The following is an 18,641-nucleotide window of genomic DNA, read 5'->3' as shown; positions in this document are numbered from 1 at the left end:
GAATCAAGACATCTGACGTATATTTCACCATGCTCTTATTTATTACTCGGAATCTAGTCATCTGACCTATAATTCATCATATTCTTATGAATAACTCGGAATCAAGATATCTGACCAATATATCATCATGCTCTTATTAATAACTTGGAATCAAGACATCTGACCTATATTACATCATGCTTTTATTTATTACTCGGAATCAAGACATTTGACCTATATATCATCATGCTCTTATTAATAACTTGGAATCAAGACATCTGACCTATATGTCATCATGCTCTTATTAATAATTCGGAAACAAGACATCTGACCTAAAACACATCATGCTCTTATTAATAACTCGGAATCAAAACATCTTACCTTTATCACATCATGCTCTTATAATTAACTCGGAATCAAGACATCTGACATAATATTTACTTACATCATGCTCTTATTTATAACTTGGAATCAAGACATGTCACCTATATTACATCATGCTCTAATTAAAAACTCGGAATCAAGACATCTGACATATATTACATCATGCTCTTATTAATAACATGGAATCAAGAATTTGACCTATATTTCATCATGTTGTAATTAATAACTCAGAATCAAGACATCTGACCTATATTACATCATGCTCTTATTGACTTTTGCAGACGAAAAGGTGCTACCTGCCGTAAGTTATTTACCACATCTAACTTAACGGAAAATAGCGATTCCAAGATTTGCAAATAATATTTGGCAATACGTAGACACAGATAACACGTTTTCAACAGTTTTATTTTCTAGAAGTCATAGATAATCGATATAAGTCCCCACACAGCAATCATATACAGACACCAACAGTATATTTTTTCTAGATGTTTAATGAAGAAGCATACAATATACAATAGATTTACAGTTTTCACACAATACTTGTACACCATGAACGACGAAAGTATATATTTGTCAATACATTTCATATAGAACCATACAAAACACAATTGTTTTAGAAGGTACACATACTAACCATATACTATAAAAGTATATATTTTTCTATGCATGTAATCCAGAAGCATATAATATACAATTGTTTTACAGTTTTCACACAACAATTATTCAACATGAAAGTATGTATTTGTCTAGGTATTTAACACAGAAGCATAAAATATAGTGACAATTGTTTTACAGTTTACACAATAACTATACATGATGAACGATGAAAGTTTATATTTGCCAGCACATTTGATGTAGAACCATACATAATACAATTATTCAACATGAAAGTATATATTTGTCAGCACATTTGATGTAGAACCATACATAATACAATTATTCAACATGAAAGTATATATTTGTCAGCACATTTGATGTAGAACCATACATAATACAATTATTCAACATAAAAGTATATATTTGTCAGCACATTTAATGTAGAACCATACATAATACAATTATTCAACATGAAAGTATATATTTGCCAGCACATTTGATGTAGAACCATACATAATACAATTTTTCAACATGAAAGTATATATTTGTCAGCACATTTGATGTAGAACCAAACATAATACAATTATTCAACATGAAAGTATATATTTGTCAGCACACTTGATGTAGAACCATACAAAATACTATTATTCAACATAAAAGTATATATTTGTCAGCACATTTAATGTAGAACCATACATAATACAATTATTCAACATGAAAGTATATATTTGCCAGCATATTTGATGTAGAACCATACATAATACAATTTTTCAACATGAAAGTATATATTTGTCAGCACATTTGATGTAGAACCATACATAATACAATTATTCAACATAAAAGTATATATTTGTCAGCACACTTGATGTAGAACCATACAAAATACTATTATTCAACATGAAAGTATATATTTGTCAGCACATTTAATGTAGAACCATACATAATACAATTATTCAACATGAAAGTATATATTTGTCAGCACATTTGATGAAAAAACATACATAATACAATTATTCAACATGAAAGTATTTATTTGTCAGCACATTTGATGTAGAAACATATAAACAGGAGCTGTGGGTAGGACAGCAACGCTCGACAATTCTAAGTGCTTGATAGCAAAAGAGTGTTGATAATTAAAAGTTTTTTAAGCTCACAAAATGGCTATTTTTTAAAATCCATGTTACAGACCTTGGAGAGAGTCCTATTATGCTCACAAAGAAGTGTATAAAATTTCAACATTTTTCAAAGCAAGATGTCAATGAAAATGAAAATATCTGAGGTGATACGCAAACTTAAATGTAAATTCTAAGTTGATAAAGGGGAATAATTCTGTCAAAATGCTTGATACAGTTACCTCCTCCTGTCTACAGGTTGGGTTATGATGGTTAACAAGTGTGCAAAGTTTCAAAGCCATATGTCAATGGACTTTGAAAATATTTGAAGTATTAAAGCTTTAACAGAAGTGGTTACGCCGACCCAAACGCTCAGGTGACTACAATAGCTCTATTTATTCTTATGATATACAATTGTTATACATTTTTATTTGTAGAAAACACAAAAAACCATGTGTTGAATATAAAATATGACAATGCCTCCAGCTTTTCATTAAAAATAGTTTAAAAAATTAAAAAATTCTAACAGAATAAAAAATACATTTAAACAAACACAAAATGTTTGATTTACAAAAAAAAAGAAATGTTTGATTTTTTGTCATTTCGTTTTGTAACGTGATTACCTGCTGAAAAAGGATTAAATTTTGTCTCATAAGGATACTATACTGATTATATGATGTCCTGTTATTTTATGATGTAACATAGTTATATTCGGTGACGTGATTATATGATGTCACGTTATTTTATGATGTAACATAGTTATATTCGGTGACGTGATTTAATGTTGAAACGTGATAATATGCTGTCACATGATAATATGCTGCCACGTGGTTATATGCTATCTGTGATGCTTAGTCACCAATCTGTTAACTGAAAATAGCTGAAAATGTAAATGATCTACAGCATACGTCAATCAGAGATAAAACTTTTATTAAACCATGCCTGATACAAAAAAACCTGATAATTAAAAAAATGTTCTTTTGAGTACGACCATTCCATTCTTTGAATTTATGAAATCTTCTTTTGATTACTTATCTTATTTTCTTCTTATCATCATTGATGATGTTCTCAATGAATAAAGGCCATCAACCCCATAATGGATGTGTCCACACCAACCTCTAGCGGCACCGGAAAAATTACATTCTGTGCCTGGCGACGCATAGTATCCATTTAGATTGACATAAGTACATCCATGATACCACCAGGCTCCATGGTAAAACTCGGCGCAGTCTCTATCTTTTATGTCAATGTCAAGATCACGGTCGTAAGTTGAAAATTGCATTCGATTATTATAGGCAAGGGAGTTTTTATCTAGAAATAAAAAGACAATAATAATTAGTTCTGGCACTGTCATTGTCACATTACGTCAAGACAGTTTGCATGTTGACAATCTCAAATTCCATAAACAACAAGCTACTTTCCCCACAATCATACAAAACACATCATCCGGTCCATCGCAGATGTTACACATAATTGTTATATATTATGGCAAAGCAGGTCCAATATCAGGCCAGTATAACTACAAGCATTTGCCATTTAGCTTGGTAGTTTTCTAAACCAGTCAGTGGGAAAATTTGCTCTATCAGAGACCAGGTTAATTAGTCAGCGACTGAATGTAGAACATTATGATAAGCGTTATATTGTGCAAATTTACTGCTTTTTTCTAAAATACATTTAAATTATCATAATATTATGTATAAACGAACACTCAAAGATGATCTCTTAATTGACAGTATAGCAAAATTTAATATTCTATATCAAGCAAAATTTTGCAACATTAAAAATTCAGACATGAATTGGTTCTGCTATAAATAAGATAGGAAATGCCAGTCTGATTATTATAATATTCTTTTGTTATTGTAATATTGTCGTCTTTTATTTGTTTAAAACATGTTTAATTTAAAGAAACTGTACGCCAATGAAACGAATAACATAAGAAAAGAATTATGGTTTCAAAACATGTAATTAATAATGATTTTAACCTGACGAAAGTAGCGTTAAATGTGAAATTATTTGTCATTGACCTTTTCGAAAACCTAGCTAAACACCGTTTTACGGTACGCTACGGATTAAGCTCTGAAGAATTACACTAAATACACTTACATAACATTATTACATGATATGTCTATCTTTCAAACATTTTTTACTGTTGAAGGCAAAAAAACTGATGTGTTTGAAAATTATCAATGCTCCTTTGAAATATATTGCAATTTTTTCCCAAAAAAAGTTAATTATGAAAATCAATAAAATTAAAAAAGTAGTGGCATCTTCCACAATAAAAAAGAGATATTTTCTGCAGAAACTTGTGTTTCAACTTTTTTGTATGAAATTATTCATACAATGATATTTAATCATTTTCTTACAAAAAAATAACTGTTTTATTTCACTTTTTAAAAAAAAGACCAAAAACAATGAGTTCGTTATTACACTCCACTCCATTCGGTGAATTCCCTGAGCTATGTACAGAAAGTACTGGAAAACGGCGCTAAGCTAGATTTGCGAATTCGTGAATAGACATAGACACAAAATATAGACAAGGTAATATTCTGACTTAAATACAAAATTATAAACCACTATATCTGTACTAATTGCCAAAAACCAACAGATGAAACAGATGGTTCATGTTATCAGCGAATGACTCGTGTTTTTGGGAAAAAATATAAAGCTTTTGAGAAACAAAAATTAAAACATTTTTAGGCAATATTTACCTTTAAAAAGAGTAAAATCTATGTAACATCGCAAGTGAAACATTGTGTCAAATAGTCGTGAGAGATTCTGTTTACTAGTCTAAATTTTTCTATGAAAAATTGAGATTATTTGTGCCTCATACTTTAACTGCTCTCAACAACTTACTTTATATTGGTTTTAATGCTGTTGTGCTTTCATTTAGCTAAACGAACAAAATAAATAAGAAGAGAAGAGAAAAACTGTCAGCATGAATTACATTTCATTCCAGAACGTGTGCATGACCCAATGGTTAGGGTATAATTTGTCCCTTCTGTTAACATGAAGTCTGGACAAGTTTCATGTCCTGTTGAACTATCATTTCTTGTCATATCAAGACGAATATCTGTAGAACCTTGTTCAGCTAGTTCTTGTAGATACTTTAAACCTGCGAAAATATATCAAATATAAATATAAATTTACCAAGATTTTTAGTAGAATTCAGTCTTCAACATTTCATATTACAAAACTACAAACCGTTACAATTATTATAACATTGCGTTCTATTTAGGGACATTTAAACCTGCTAGGTTGCCTGCATTAAACTTTAACATTTTATGTTGATCAATATACTTCAACAACTTCTGCTTATTAAAACACGTCAGCAACTTAAAATGTTTATCAATACACTTTAACAACTATGTTTATTAATAAACTTCAACAACTAACGTTTTAAATTATCTATACATTTCAACAATTTAAAATGTGTATAAATACACTTGAACAATTTAATATGTTTATCAATAAACCGTTACAATTTATGTTTATCAAAATACTTCAACAACATATGCTTATCAATAGACTTCACAACTTAACATTTTTATCAAAACACTTCAACAACTTATATAAGCCATGCATTACGGTCAACAAGAAATATTCTAAGTGTATTCGCTAATTAAACTATTTGTTTACTCTAAGCAAAATATTTGTTCAATCATATCGAAACCCATCTTCATGTTACGCTTGCAACATATGCCAAATGTTTTATTTAATTGCGGTGATGTTGTACCTTAGATGACTAAGCAAAAACTGTACTACAATTGTTTTAAAATGTCAGTGCTACAAGGAATAAAATATTTTTTTTCAAACCTAGCCACAACTCTCCATCAACGTTCCCAAAGCCATTCTCATACTCTGTGAAGGTTCGATAAAATTCCACTGACCCGTCCAATCGCCTATGAAATATCTAGAAAAAACAGTTTGGGTGCTTTCGAATTATGTATATAATTATTTCTTAAATTATATTAAGTGTTTGTCTTTTTAACGTCAGTTTTATACAGCTGAGCGTTATATTTCACTTAAAATGGAAAGATTGACAAAAGTCCTAAATCTTTAATTTGCTGTCAGGAAGAGACCTTTTGTACTTCTTATCATTTACCTGGCCAATTGACTCATTAAATTGGTCAATACGTGGTTGTTAAAAAGTTTACTTTCCTGTAGATACTGCAATCATTTTACAATGAAATGATAAGATATAATATACCAAGCAACCAGACTATAATTGAATGCGAATGAAAGGAATAAATTATATGTTAGATCGGTAATATTGTTATTTCTAACACGACCAGCATTTTTCCTTATTGAATAGAGAAGAACCGAAAGTGTGAGTTATTATGCAATAAAATCACTGTTGATGTTCTATATTTAGATATGTGACGTAACCATTATACATGTGACATAACCACTAAAAGGTCCGACGCGCTGAAAATAAGTACGAAAACAAATCAGGCGCATTTTTGCTTAATATCAGGTACGACAGCATTTATTTGTTGATGTCGTGTTAAAATCAAAATTATAAATCCAAATTGTTGATTTTCTCGCTTGATGGCATCACGATGTGTCCCTCGTGATATAATTCCTCGCATCCGAACTCCAAACAGTGGTGTTATTGAGCGATAAAATCACTTTTTGGGATCTTTATTTCTTAATTATACGAGTATTCAAACCAACAAACAATAAGAGGATATGTTTTCGTTTAAGTTAAAAATATGGAATATATTTTCACGAAACATGATAAAATGCAACATATTTCACGAAAAACGAAACAAAACCCTATTAATTTAATTTCATTATCAAAGAAAAATGGTAACCCCCTTGCTCTTTAAACGTATGTACAGCGTTAATGACTGAATTTTACAAACAAAATGGCGAAAGAAGTCCTTTAAAATAAATATGAGTTTTGACTGAGCCCACTTTCATATTTATATTTCATATTTATTTAAAAAAAGAAATTTGTTTGACTGATAAAGTACCATATTTCATGGGTAAAAATAAATAAACTCTGTTATAACAGCCTGAAAATGGGAATAAAATGCAATTTGATATTGACGTTTTTTTTGGCACTTTTTGACTACAAAAAAGCACATCGTGAGTTAAATGGGTGTTATCACGTGAGTATGTGAATCAGGAAAGAACAATTTGCTAATCAAACATTGGAATAAAAGAATCTACATACCGTCCAGCCACCGCCATCTGTTTCCATGTCACAATTCACAGTCAAAATCTTCCCAGATGTCCAGAGTTTTATTTCATATTGTCCACTTCTCGCCTCAGGAATCTTATCAATGACTTCTTTACAATCACTTGGTGCTAGGCAAAGGTCAAAACAGTATTTGATAATGATTCAAGAAAGTGTTTTCACCAATTACTTCATAAATTGTGTAAATAAAATCAACAAAAGAAACGTTTATCTATTGTATACTTTTTTCATAATGTTTGTACATAGTTGGATAATCTTACCACATCTAAGATCTTTTATGACGTAATAAAATATGATAAATTATTTATCTATATAATGTCAGGTCTCAGATTAGTGTGTGCAATTAGTCAACACATTATGTTTTATATTTTTCATGATATTTTCCTTTCCAGAATATTAACTAATTATAAGTGTGTTTAGTAAATGTGCATTGCATGATGCAAATTTGCTTCCAAAGAAAACATTAATGCAAAGTGATGTAAATTATAAAAAGATCTATTTAAAGGTAAGGTAATTGAGTAGGCCTACGACTCTCTTGTTTTGTAGAAATGAAGGCGTTATTAAAAAAATCTTTAACCTACCTCTAAATAAAGAGAACCGGCAGGAAAACTATCTTCAAAGACTATTATTTTATTTCTTTATAATAACACATTGTATAAAATACAATATTAATATAAATATATGCTTAAATAGGCAAAAGGAAAAGTCATTTATCCTCTAATTATGTTATCTCAAATTAATAATAATTAACATAATAAATAACATGTCATTTGAAAGATACTGTATTAATTCTAAAGCAATTATAGTACAAATATACCTTTTTTAAAATATTAACAACTTCCGAACAACATAGTCAATAGCTTGATCAATATACAAGAATGTAATTGTCTAAAAGACATCATCCAATCTATCCTCTATTTTGTTTGTGTATATATAAGAACATTTGGATAATAAAATATTCAATTATTTGCAAATCACATAAAGTGCCAAAATAATGTTTTGAAAGACCATCTCAACTTTTATTATACCGTCATGGTTAAATTGGATGATGTATCAAGGTAGAACATCCCTAATTGGTACTATAAGGAAATGGAAAAATTGACAACATAGGACAATTATATGCCTTAAACGTCACTTGTATGCAAGATTTATACAAAATTTACCGTGTGGACATATTTCTGAAATAAAACTTTACTATTAGAAGGGCCTTTTCTCAGAAATGAGGAAACTCTAAATAAACTATATAATCATCATTATGAAAAATATTTTCCTATTGGTCATTGTTAAGACAAAAATAATAACATTCAGTTAACAGATTAAAACAACAGAATGATTGTTTCTAAACAAAATGTTTCATATTCATTATGTATGTAATTGTAACCCTACCAACACAGTTCAAATACTTATTTGATCATTTACCTTTATAAAAAAGCCTTAATCAAAACATCCCTCAACTTTACAACAATGAGGGGTTGTTTTCAAAGTTTGCCCAATTATTCTTAAAGGTATATTGGTTGGTCTTGCGAAATATAAGATATGTTTACGTGTAGTTTTTATTTGATTAAACTTTGAAAATATCTGATATGATATTTGATATTGAATTTGCCATTATTGTGCAAATAAATACCTACAATCATTATATAATTAAAATCAAACATTTGTTCATCCATAGGGGATCTGAGAGATGCATAAAAATTTTTAAAAGAAAAAAAGGAAAGAAAAAAAGTTGCCCATCCAGGGGTTTGAAGTGGAGATAATTCATTAATGATAATGCATTATACTACCTTAAGACAAGAAAAGAACAGCAACATTTTAAAACATTACAGTCAATTTATTTAACCAATAATATTTTAATACGTTACATTTACACGTTGCAGGCTGCCATTTTCCTGATGCCTCACATTTCACCTCTTGTTGACTAGGAACATATCCTTTGTCACATGTAACTAGAGCTACATCGAGGAACTTGTTTTCACTAGGCGTACGAATCTGTACTTTACCATTTTCAATTTTCAGATCCGAAGCACATGCTGGAAAGGATAATAATAATAATAATAATAATAATAATAATAATAATAAAAATAATAATGCATTTCCTAAATCATAGTTAATACTTTACAAAATAATTTTTAATAAAAGGCCAATATCTGAATGATCATTTTTTGAAAATCTAACGATTTAGGTGCAAATCGTGATCAAGTATCCTATTTTATATCTATGTGAACATAATTATAGTTTCTTGCTGGCAAATGTGCTACGTGTATAATGCGTTTTATTTTTCTATTATTTTGTTATTGTTTCGTTTGTTAATCTTATTCGATGTACTTAAAAGCGTTTCAATGCTTTTCACTCAAATAAGGCTAAGAAAATACGATTTTTGCTTAATGTCTGAGTATAATTGTTAACTATCATTTGTATGTCTTTCTGTTTTAAGTGCTCCAGTTGATCTACATAAGAAATTCTAATTTTATGATTTTTAGACTTTTGGACATCAGTGGAGTTCCTTCAATACGCAAAAGTATCAGTAGGGCGGATTTCAGAAATGTCCTCTACCTACTATAGATCATTCTTTTGCACATGTCTTTAAGGACTATACTTTTTAGAACATGACATCAATCAAAAATTATTGCGTAAATATTTCTTGAAATATTATAGAACATTTAATTCAATAACAAATAAGTGTAAAAATAAAAGTTTTTACACACATGTACTTATGTCTTTGCACACATGTGAAGCACCATTTTGGTAACACCTTTGGTTCGCTTTACACGGCCTTGAGCCACAACTTCCAACCATTCTCTATAAATAGTATGTATGTATTGTTGAATTACAAGAACTATTAAATGTGTATTTTCTGAATGAGACACGATTAGGTAAGCTTATGATTTTTCTTATGATTTTATTTTATTGGCAATGAGTGAAAGAGAAACTTCTGAGATGATTCCTCGAAATTTTATCATTTGCACAATAAAATGTAAGTTATGAAAATATCATTACCATTACAAGCATGAGAAAAAAATGCATATGTCATTATACACCTCAAATGTTAGAGAGTATAAAATGTTGTGTCATTTCCGTTTCCAACAGTTGTACATATCGTATCAATTAATAAATTGAGATACTTACGCTAGGCCATTCGCTGATATCAGAGAATATAGAGCCTCGCTTTGTTTCAAACTCCGACGGATCAACGGACGACTGGTCAACATCGTTTAATTTACACACGTGCTCGTTTCTGTCAAAGTCGAACGATTTACAGACGGACATTGACATACAGGTTCGCGCACAATCGTGATGGTTTTTATCATTAACTTCTAACACGGAATGACCGATCAAAGCTTTATTAAGATTGTCCTTGCTTATTTCAAATGAATTGCATTTGTTTGAGTAAACTGTTCCGAATAAGACAGCGTTAATTATTATAATTCCAGCAGTCAAAGCCATCGTATTAAAAGTAAAATATTTTTGTTATTTGCCACAGCTATATAAAATGAAATCAAACAACGACCGTATCTGAAAGCGCAGAACAATCCCGTCTCTATGGTATGATTCATGTGCGCTATATTTACGAGTAAGGCTGGTTAGCATCAAATGCATGAAACATGCCCTTGTTATTGATCATAGGTGAATCGTCCAATCAAAAAACAATCGTATGTTTCGTGTGTTTATAATTCATTAAATGCATAACAACCAAGTATTTGGTTTGGTTTACATCCCCAGAATTTTCACAAACTTTTCTATCTTGAAGCATTGATATATAACCGTGAATAAAACCTGAAAAACGGTTGTAACGAAGTAGTTTGACACCCACTTTTGACAATCGGTCATTACATTAAAAACAATATTGACTTCCCGTTGAATTACATTCTTAAATATTATGACCTCCTCACACAATGAATGACATCGCCAAGGTAGCCATTATGTACATTAACGAGATGTCAATTAAGGTTTGTTTTAAAAAATGAATCGGGCAAAAATATTTCAAAATTGCTCAACAGAATGCATGCCTTATAGGTAAAATAGATTCTAAGGCTAACCATGATATATACACAACAACAACAACAACAACAACAGTAACGACAAGTACACAAATTGGAACCAAAATAATAAGAACACACGGAAACCAATGAGAAACCTGTAGGGACATTTCAACTTCATGAATTCTCGATTTCATTTTTCTAGATCTTGTTTTGAGCATTTTCAACTTTACGAATTCACATTTTGAAATTTTTGAATTCACGATTTCAACTTCATTAATTTATAAATTTAAAACAAATTAAACTTCGCGAATTTCACTTCACGATTTAAATTTAACGAATTCACTATTTCAACTTCACGATGTCAGGTTTGAACATCATGAACTCACGTTTTTAACGTCTAGAATTCACGTTTTCATCTTCACCAAATTATGATTTCATCTTCACTAATTCAAGATTTCATCTTCACGAATTCACGATTTCAACGTCATGAATTCAAAATTTCAACTTCACGAATTCACAATTTCAAGTTCTTGAATTCATAAATTTAAAACAAATTTAACTTCACGAATTCAATTTAACGAATTCACGTTAGACAAGAGTTTGCTAATGCAAAATCAATTTTAACAAGATCAAAAGTATACAACTCGTATAATTAAAAAGAGAAAACCAATAATTAATATTTTAAGCAAATCTGAGCCTCCTCAATTTCGGAAAAGAATTAAAGAACAATACTCTTAATCTCAGCCAACTGCAGAAATTCTGTCTTAACGATATTGATGACTTATATTTTTTTTTCAAAAGCTAATATTGTTCAGATAATACACTTTGATCGATGGGGAACTCAGTGGTTATTATGACAAAGACCCTGATTGTAAAATAATTCTGTCAAAAACAAAAGAAGCGATCTATTCACAAAATGATAATAAAAGTAGTGGCACTGATAAACTGATCGCGGAAATATGCAAACACTCATTTCCATTTATTTCACAGATATTCATACATTATAAAACAGATTTGTTGAATCTTTAGAAATCCCAATATCCTTGGGGTCAGGAATCATAGTACCAATTTTCAAGGGAGGGGACATTAATGAAGCAAAAAATACAGAGGGATAACACTTATAAATATATTCTCAAGTCTTATTAAATCGTCAACAAAATGGTGTACCAAATAAAACAAAATCATTGATAATCAATACATGCTATATGGATTCGAAGGGAATATCAACAGTCAACTGTATTTTTCTTCTACAAACTATTATTAATAAGACATTGTGCTCTCGTAAAATGCTATACTGTGCATTCATAGATTTTAAAAAATTGTTTTGAGAAGTAAGGAAGATCATTTATATTTCAAAAACTTGTTGTTTTTGGATCAAACATCAGCGCAAAACAGGGAGACAGCTCTTGTCTATGATTTTTATTCTTTGTAAATTATATGTTAACCAGTTTTGACAATAATAATGGCGACATTTTTACTGTCGATGAAATAAAATTGTTCATACTCCTTCGCCGGAAACGCTACATTCATTACTAAATGAATTTCAAAATTATTGCAATAGTTGGAATTTAAAGGTTAACACTAACAAAACAAATCCGTGATTTTCGAACAAGGTCGTCATACTACATAAACTTATCTTTTTAATAGTATCCCACTTGAAGTAGTGGCATCATTCAAATGTCTAGGAATTATTTTATTCAAAAACGGTCACATCAATAGTACACAAAAGAAGCTTGCTCAACATTCGTTATTTGTTGTACATAATAACTTTGTTGTTTTTAATCAAATAGACCTATCTACACAGGACAAATGTAAACTATTTTATTCTTTTGGTGAGATCAATTCTAAATTATGGCGCTGAAATGAGGCAACAACGAGGGTAAAGATATTGAGCGAATACATAGTAAATTTTTAAGAACAACACTTAGCGTTAAAAATTAGCTAATCTATCTGGTCTCTACGTCGAACTGTGACGGTATCCGATGAGAATACAACGCAAAATTATTACGATAAAATATTTTTTAAACATTTTGAACTCAGAAGATAATTCATAAATAAGAAAAATGTATAATGTAATGAAATACCATGTCAATAATAACATATCGTATAACGGGGGAAAATGGCCATATCATATACAAAAAAATACTTGACGAAATATGTTTTTCCTTTCTATGGCTATAGCAAAACGAAATCAATATATCATTTCAAATTGTAATGAATACATATTAGATAAATATAAACAAACTTGGTATTCAGAAATAAATAATTCAAGTAGATTACAAACATACAGTATGTATAAGTATGACCTCGAACTTGAAAAATACTTAAATCGTGTAAGTATAAACAAATACAGAGTACAACTGATGCAATTTCGGTTGTTCCAATGTTAACAATGCAATATGCATGGCATGTTGCAACCACTATTGAAATAAAACCACTATTGAAATAAATTATTTCAATAGTGGTTGGGAATGCATTTCATTAGAAAAATCACTTTGCAACTACTATTGAAATAAAACCATTATTGAAATAAATTATTTCAATAGTGGTTGGGGATTATTTCATTTGAAGAATCACTTTACAACCACTATTGAAATACAACTACTATCGAAGTAATTATATCAATAGTAGTTGGGGATGCATTTCATTTTAAGAGTCACTTTACAGACACTTTTAAAGACTAATGTTTCATTATTTATTTTTTATTGTAGACGAGAATTAACCTTTTAGAAATATTACTTTGTTATTACTATTGTAACGCAAGAAACACTTTATCTAACGAACAATATCAGATATAAAAAGTGGGTATTATACTTGCATATTTTACGGTATTAGTAATCAAGACTAAAAGGAAATATGGTATAATGTTACAATTTTCACGGGTGTGCAAAAATATATAACCAATTCACGCAAATTAAAATGCAAATAAAAGGTATTAAAGACTTATATTTTACAGTAGTTATAACCGAGACTATGAATTTAACGTACCTCTTTTCGGATTTTTTACTGTTGTGCAGAAATTAAAAAAATCTCGTAGAATGATGTATAGAATTGTTTTCATATTCTTTTCTTTACCTTTTTCTTTCTATTGATATAAAATGTGAAAACCGTAAATTATTTGTACAAGAATTAACACATTGGAAATTACCGGAACTTCAACTCAAACCCCCTGTATATTAAAATAAATCAATTAAGGATACATGTAATTATAAACATCACTATTAAGATAAATTATTTCAATAGTGGTTAGTGATGAATTTTATTACGACCACTATTGAAATAAATTATTTCAATAGTGGTTAAGGACGCGTTTCATTACAACCACTATTGAAATAAGTTATTTCAATAGTGGTTAGGGAGGCGTTTCATTACAACCACTATTGAAATAAGTTATTTCAATAGTGGTTAGGGAGGCGTTTCATAACAACCACTATTGAAATAATTTATTTAAATAGTGATTAAGGATTCGTTTCATTACAACTACTATTGAAATAAACTATTTCAAAAGTGGTAGGAATGCATGTCATTTTTATGCCTATTATTCCGTCTGCGTATAGCTTTGTCAGTTCCAGATGACAGGTGGTATGGAAAGCATGACCATATAAAGGTAAATCATGATTAAAAAGGAATTTATCATATCATAAGACATACTTCATATCTGAAAAAACTCCCCTAGCAGAAAGGAAAGTGCTACAAATAGACATAATAATAGACATAAAACTGATATGCATCATCAATCACTATCGAAATACTTTTTTTAATAGTGGTTGAAATGAAAGGTATCCCTAACCTCTATTGAAATAATTTATTTCAATAGTGGTTGAAATGAAAAGCATCCTTAACCACTATTGAAATAATATATTCAAATAGTTGTCGTAATGACGTACATCCCTAACCACTATTGAAATAATTTATCTCAATAGTAATATTTATAATAATATTTATCAATAAATAATGATTCATTATACAGTGTTGAAGTACATATTGTATACTATTAAAATTATTTTTCAATCGTAGCTTAGAATGAATATCTTTATAAGTATTACTTTGAAAATTTATATTTTTTTTCTTTACGTTTCTCTTTTTACAGACATATCATGTTCTATGAATATTGTATATTACATGTATTTAAATGATAGTGAACATATTGTCAATTGCCAGAACTTCTATTCAAACCCCCTGTATAATGAATCATTATTTATTGATAAATATTATTATAAATATTACTATTGAGATAAATTATTTCAATAGTGGTTAGGGTTGTACGTCATTACGACAACTATTTGAATATATTATTTCAATAGTGGTTAAGGATGCGTTTCATTTCAACCACTATTGAAATAAATTATTTCAATAGAGGTTAGGAATACCTTTCATTTCAACCACTATTAAAAAAAGTATTTCAATAGTGATTGATGATGCATATCAGTTTTATGTCTATTATTATGTCTATTTGTAGCACTTTCCTTTCTGCTAGGGGAGTTTTTTCAGATATGAAGTATGTCTTATGATATGATAAATTCCTTTTTAATCATGATTTACCTTTATATGGTCATGCTTTCCATACCACCTGTCATCTGGAACTGACAAAGCTATACGCAGACGGAATAATAGGCATAAAAATGACATGCATTCCTACCACTTTTGAAATAGTTTATTTCAATAGTAGTTGTAATGAAACGGATCCTTAACCATTATTTAAATAAATTATTTCAATAGTGGTTGTTATGAAACGCCTCCCTAACCACTATTGAAATAACTTATTTCAATAGTGGTTGTAATGAAACGCCTCCCTAACCACTATTGAAATAACTTATTTCAATAGTGGTTGTAATGAAACGCGTCCTTAACCACTATTGAAATAATTTATTTCAATAGTGGTCGTAATAAAATTCATCACTAACCACTATTGAAATAATTTATTTCAATAGTGGTCGTAATAAAATTCATCACTAACCACTATTGAAATAATTTATCTTAATAGTGATGTTTATAATTACATGTATCCTTAATTGATTTATTTTAATATACAGGGGGTTTGAGTTGAAGTTCCGGTAATTTCCAATGTGTTAATTCTTGTACAAATAATTTACGATTTTCACATTATATATCAATAGAAAGAAAAAGGTAAAGAAAAGAATATGAAAATAATTCTATACATCATTCTACGAGATTTTTTTTATTTCTGCACAACAGTAAAAATCCGAAAAGAGGTACGTTAAATTCATAGTCTCGGTTATAATTACTGTAAAATATAAGTCTTCAATACCTTTTATTTGCATTTTAATTTGCGTGAATTGGTTATATATTTTTGCACACCCGTGAAAATTGTAACATTATACCATATTTCCTTTTAGTCTTGATTATTAATACCGTAAAATATGCAAGTATAATACCCACTTTTTATATCTGATATTGTTCGTTAGATAAAGTGTTTCTTGCGTTACAATAGTAATAACAAAGTAATATTTCTAAAAAGTTCATTCTCGTCTACAATAAAAAAAATAATGAAACATTAGTCTTTAAAAGTGTCTGTAAAGTGACTCTTAAAATGAAATGCATCCCCAACTACTATTGATATAATTACTTCGATAGTAGTTGTATTTCAATAGTGGTTGCAAAGTGATTCTTCAAATGAAATAATCCCCAACCACTATTGAAATAATTTATTTCAATAGTGGTTTTATTTCAATAGTGGTTGCAAAGTGATTTTTCTAATGAAATGCATTCCCAACCACTATTGAAATAATTTATTTCAATAGTGGTTTTATTTCAATAGTGGTTGCAATAATGGCATTGAAAATGAATTCCATTTTTACTCGTTTATAACCTTCGTAAGAAATTTTTGAAACCATATTTTTGCCGTTGGCCTACACTTCAAAAAAATGGAAACTTTAATGTCATTTTAAAATGAAAAAGAACTTACTAATTTGCCAAGATATTTATATTTTTCACTTAAAGTAAGAAACACTGATTAACTTTTAATTGTGAGATCTACATTAAGACATACCGAAAATAACATATCTGAATACATATTGTATGACTGTATTTGTATACATATATATAGATTAGACAAAAATAATTTATTTCAGCATTAAGTATATATCTCTTATTGTTAATGAAAAATCTCATGAAGATTTATTGTTAAAAACTTCTCTGAAAACATTTTTTTGTATTATGAACAATTTATTGTAAAAATGTCTTACACTTTACCTATACTATGTAATAATGGCTATATGCTATGTGTAGTTTAATGCCAAATAAAATATTGAATTTGATTAATTTTATCTTCATAAACTTCACGAATTCAAGATTTAATCTCTTAATTAGCTCCAGCAGGTGAGAAAGTTTTGATCCCTGGTGGTTTGCAACACCCGAGGCTAGTCTAAATCATTTTTCCTGTTTCGGCGCCTATGATCTAAATTCTATTGGTGTGCCGCAAAACCAAACCTAACATAAAAAGTATCAAATATCACTTCCTCGTCTAAAGATCTTTATAACACGCCGACCTTAAGGCCGGCGTGTGATATGGTATACATGAGATAAAAATTCCACGGGGAAAATTGGCCTGTGTTTGACGTCATAAGGCCAAAACAAAATGATTTTTAGGATCTAGTAACATTCTGAAATACAAAAGGGTAGGTAGGTCGGAAAAACTTTTTCTTTTTTGATAAGTATTTTATAGAAATTTAACTGTATGTCAGAAACACTATAGGATGTTCCATTTTTTCAATAAAATGTTCTAGGTTAAGTGCGGAAATATAGGGTTGGTCAAGTTACTGGAACCACAAAATCATTCTGTTTTGGCCTAATCTCGCGTGAATGAGTCTCGCGAGAATTGTCATTTATTTTTGTTTTTTGTTTTTTAAACATGAACGAATATCAGTATATACACCGGGGAGGAACTGTTACACGAAGGATGAAGTTCTTATGATAACCTGTCAAGGAGTTCTTGTGATAAATGTAACAGTTACGGAGTTCGGTGGAAAATAATTGTATATACTGCAAAACTTTCGTCAAACATGGCAATTTTCATCTTTAAAATTCGAACTCCGTGACAGTAATCAAAAGAACACCATGACAAGTTATCATAAGAACGTCATCCCTAGTGTAACAGTTCCTCCTCCGTGACATAATTAAGCTATAATAATTATTTGGAAAAAAAACGTGATAAAATAATTCAAAATGAAAAAGAAATGCTTTTATTTAGACACGTGACTAAATTTCTCGCTAAAGAAAAACACCATCCAATGAAAATGCGTTATTTACACCACATGGTTGACACACGTATCGGGGTTTGCCTAAAATACGAAAGTGACTTTTTGACGAAAGTGAGCGAAAGAGATTTTAAAAATCTGAATTATAGCATTCTAATAATATTTTACA

At 29.4% G+C, this 18,641-nt stretch overlaps 1 protein-coding gene across 3 annotated transcripts in view; it reads right to left on the bottom strand.

Annotated features, from left to right (window-relative positions):
- Positions 1 to 11,704, bottom strand: part of LOC132727013 (ficolin-2-like) — a 49,329-nt gene extending 37,625 nt beyond the window's left edge. The window contains exons 1-7 of one of the 3 annotated variants that reach the window (XM_060712427.1): positions 10,402 to 11,449; positions 9,987 to 10,074; positions 9,138 to 9,305; positions 7,252 to 7,385; positions 5,886 to 5,982; positions 5,017 to 5,184; positions 743 to 3,383 (exon numbers count right to left, since the gene is read on the bottom strand). In XM_060712427.1, coding sequence (XP_060568410.1) covers positions 3,109 to 3,383; positions 5,017 to 5,184; positions 5,886 to 5,982; positions 7,252 to 7,385; positions 9,138 to 9,305; positions 9,987 to 10,074; positions 10,402 to 10,719 — 1,248 coding nt within the window. In that variant the 5' untranslated portion in view covers positions 10,720 to 11,449 and the 3' untranslated portion in view covers positions 743 to 3,108. Of the gene's footprint in view, positions 1 to 742; positions 3,384 to 5,016; positions 5,185 to 5,885; positions 5,983 to 7,251; positions 7,386 to 9,137; positions 9,306 to 9,980; positions 10,075 to 10,401 lie in introns of those variants that run through there. The other 2 variants (XM_060712425.1, XM_060712426.1) reach the window with 2 other exon arrangements.
- Between the last annotated feature and the right edge of the window lie 6,937 nt (positions 11,705 to 18,641).

This window comes from Ruditapes philippinarum, unplaced genomic scaffold (assembly GCF_026571515.1).
Source record: "Ruditapes philippinarum isolate M1 unplaced genomic scaffold, ASM2657151v2 ctg1995_1_1_1_1, whole genome shotgun sequence".
In the NCBI taxonomy this organism is placed as follows: Eukaryota; Metazoa; Mollusca; class Bivalvia; order Venerida; family Veneridae; genus Ruditapes; species Ruditapes philippinarum.
Note: the sequence above shows the minus strand (reverse complement) of the source record. Positions and strands in the feature narration are given on the sequence as shown.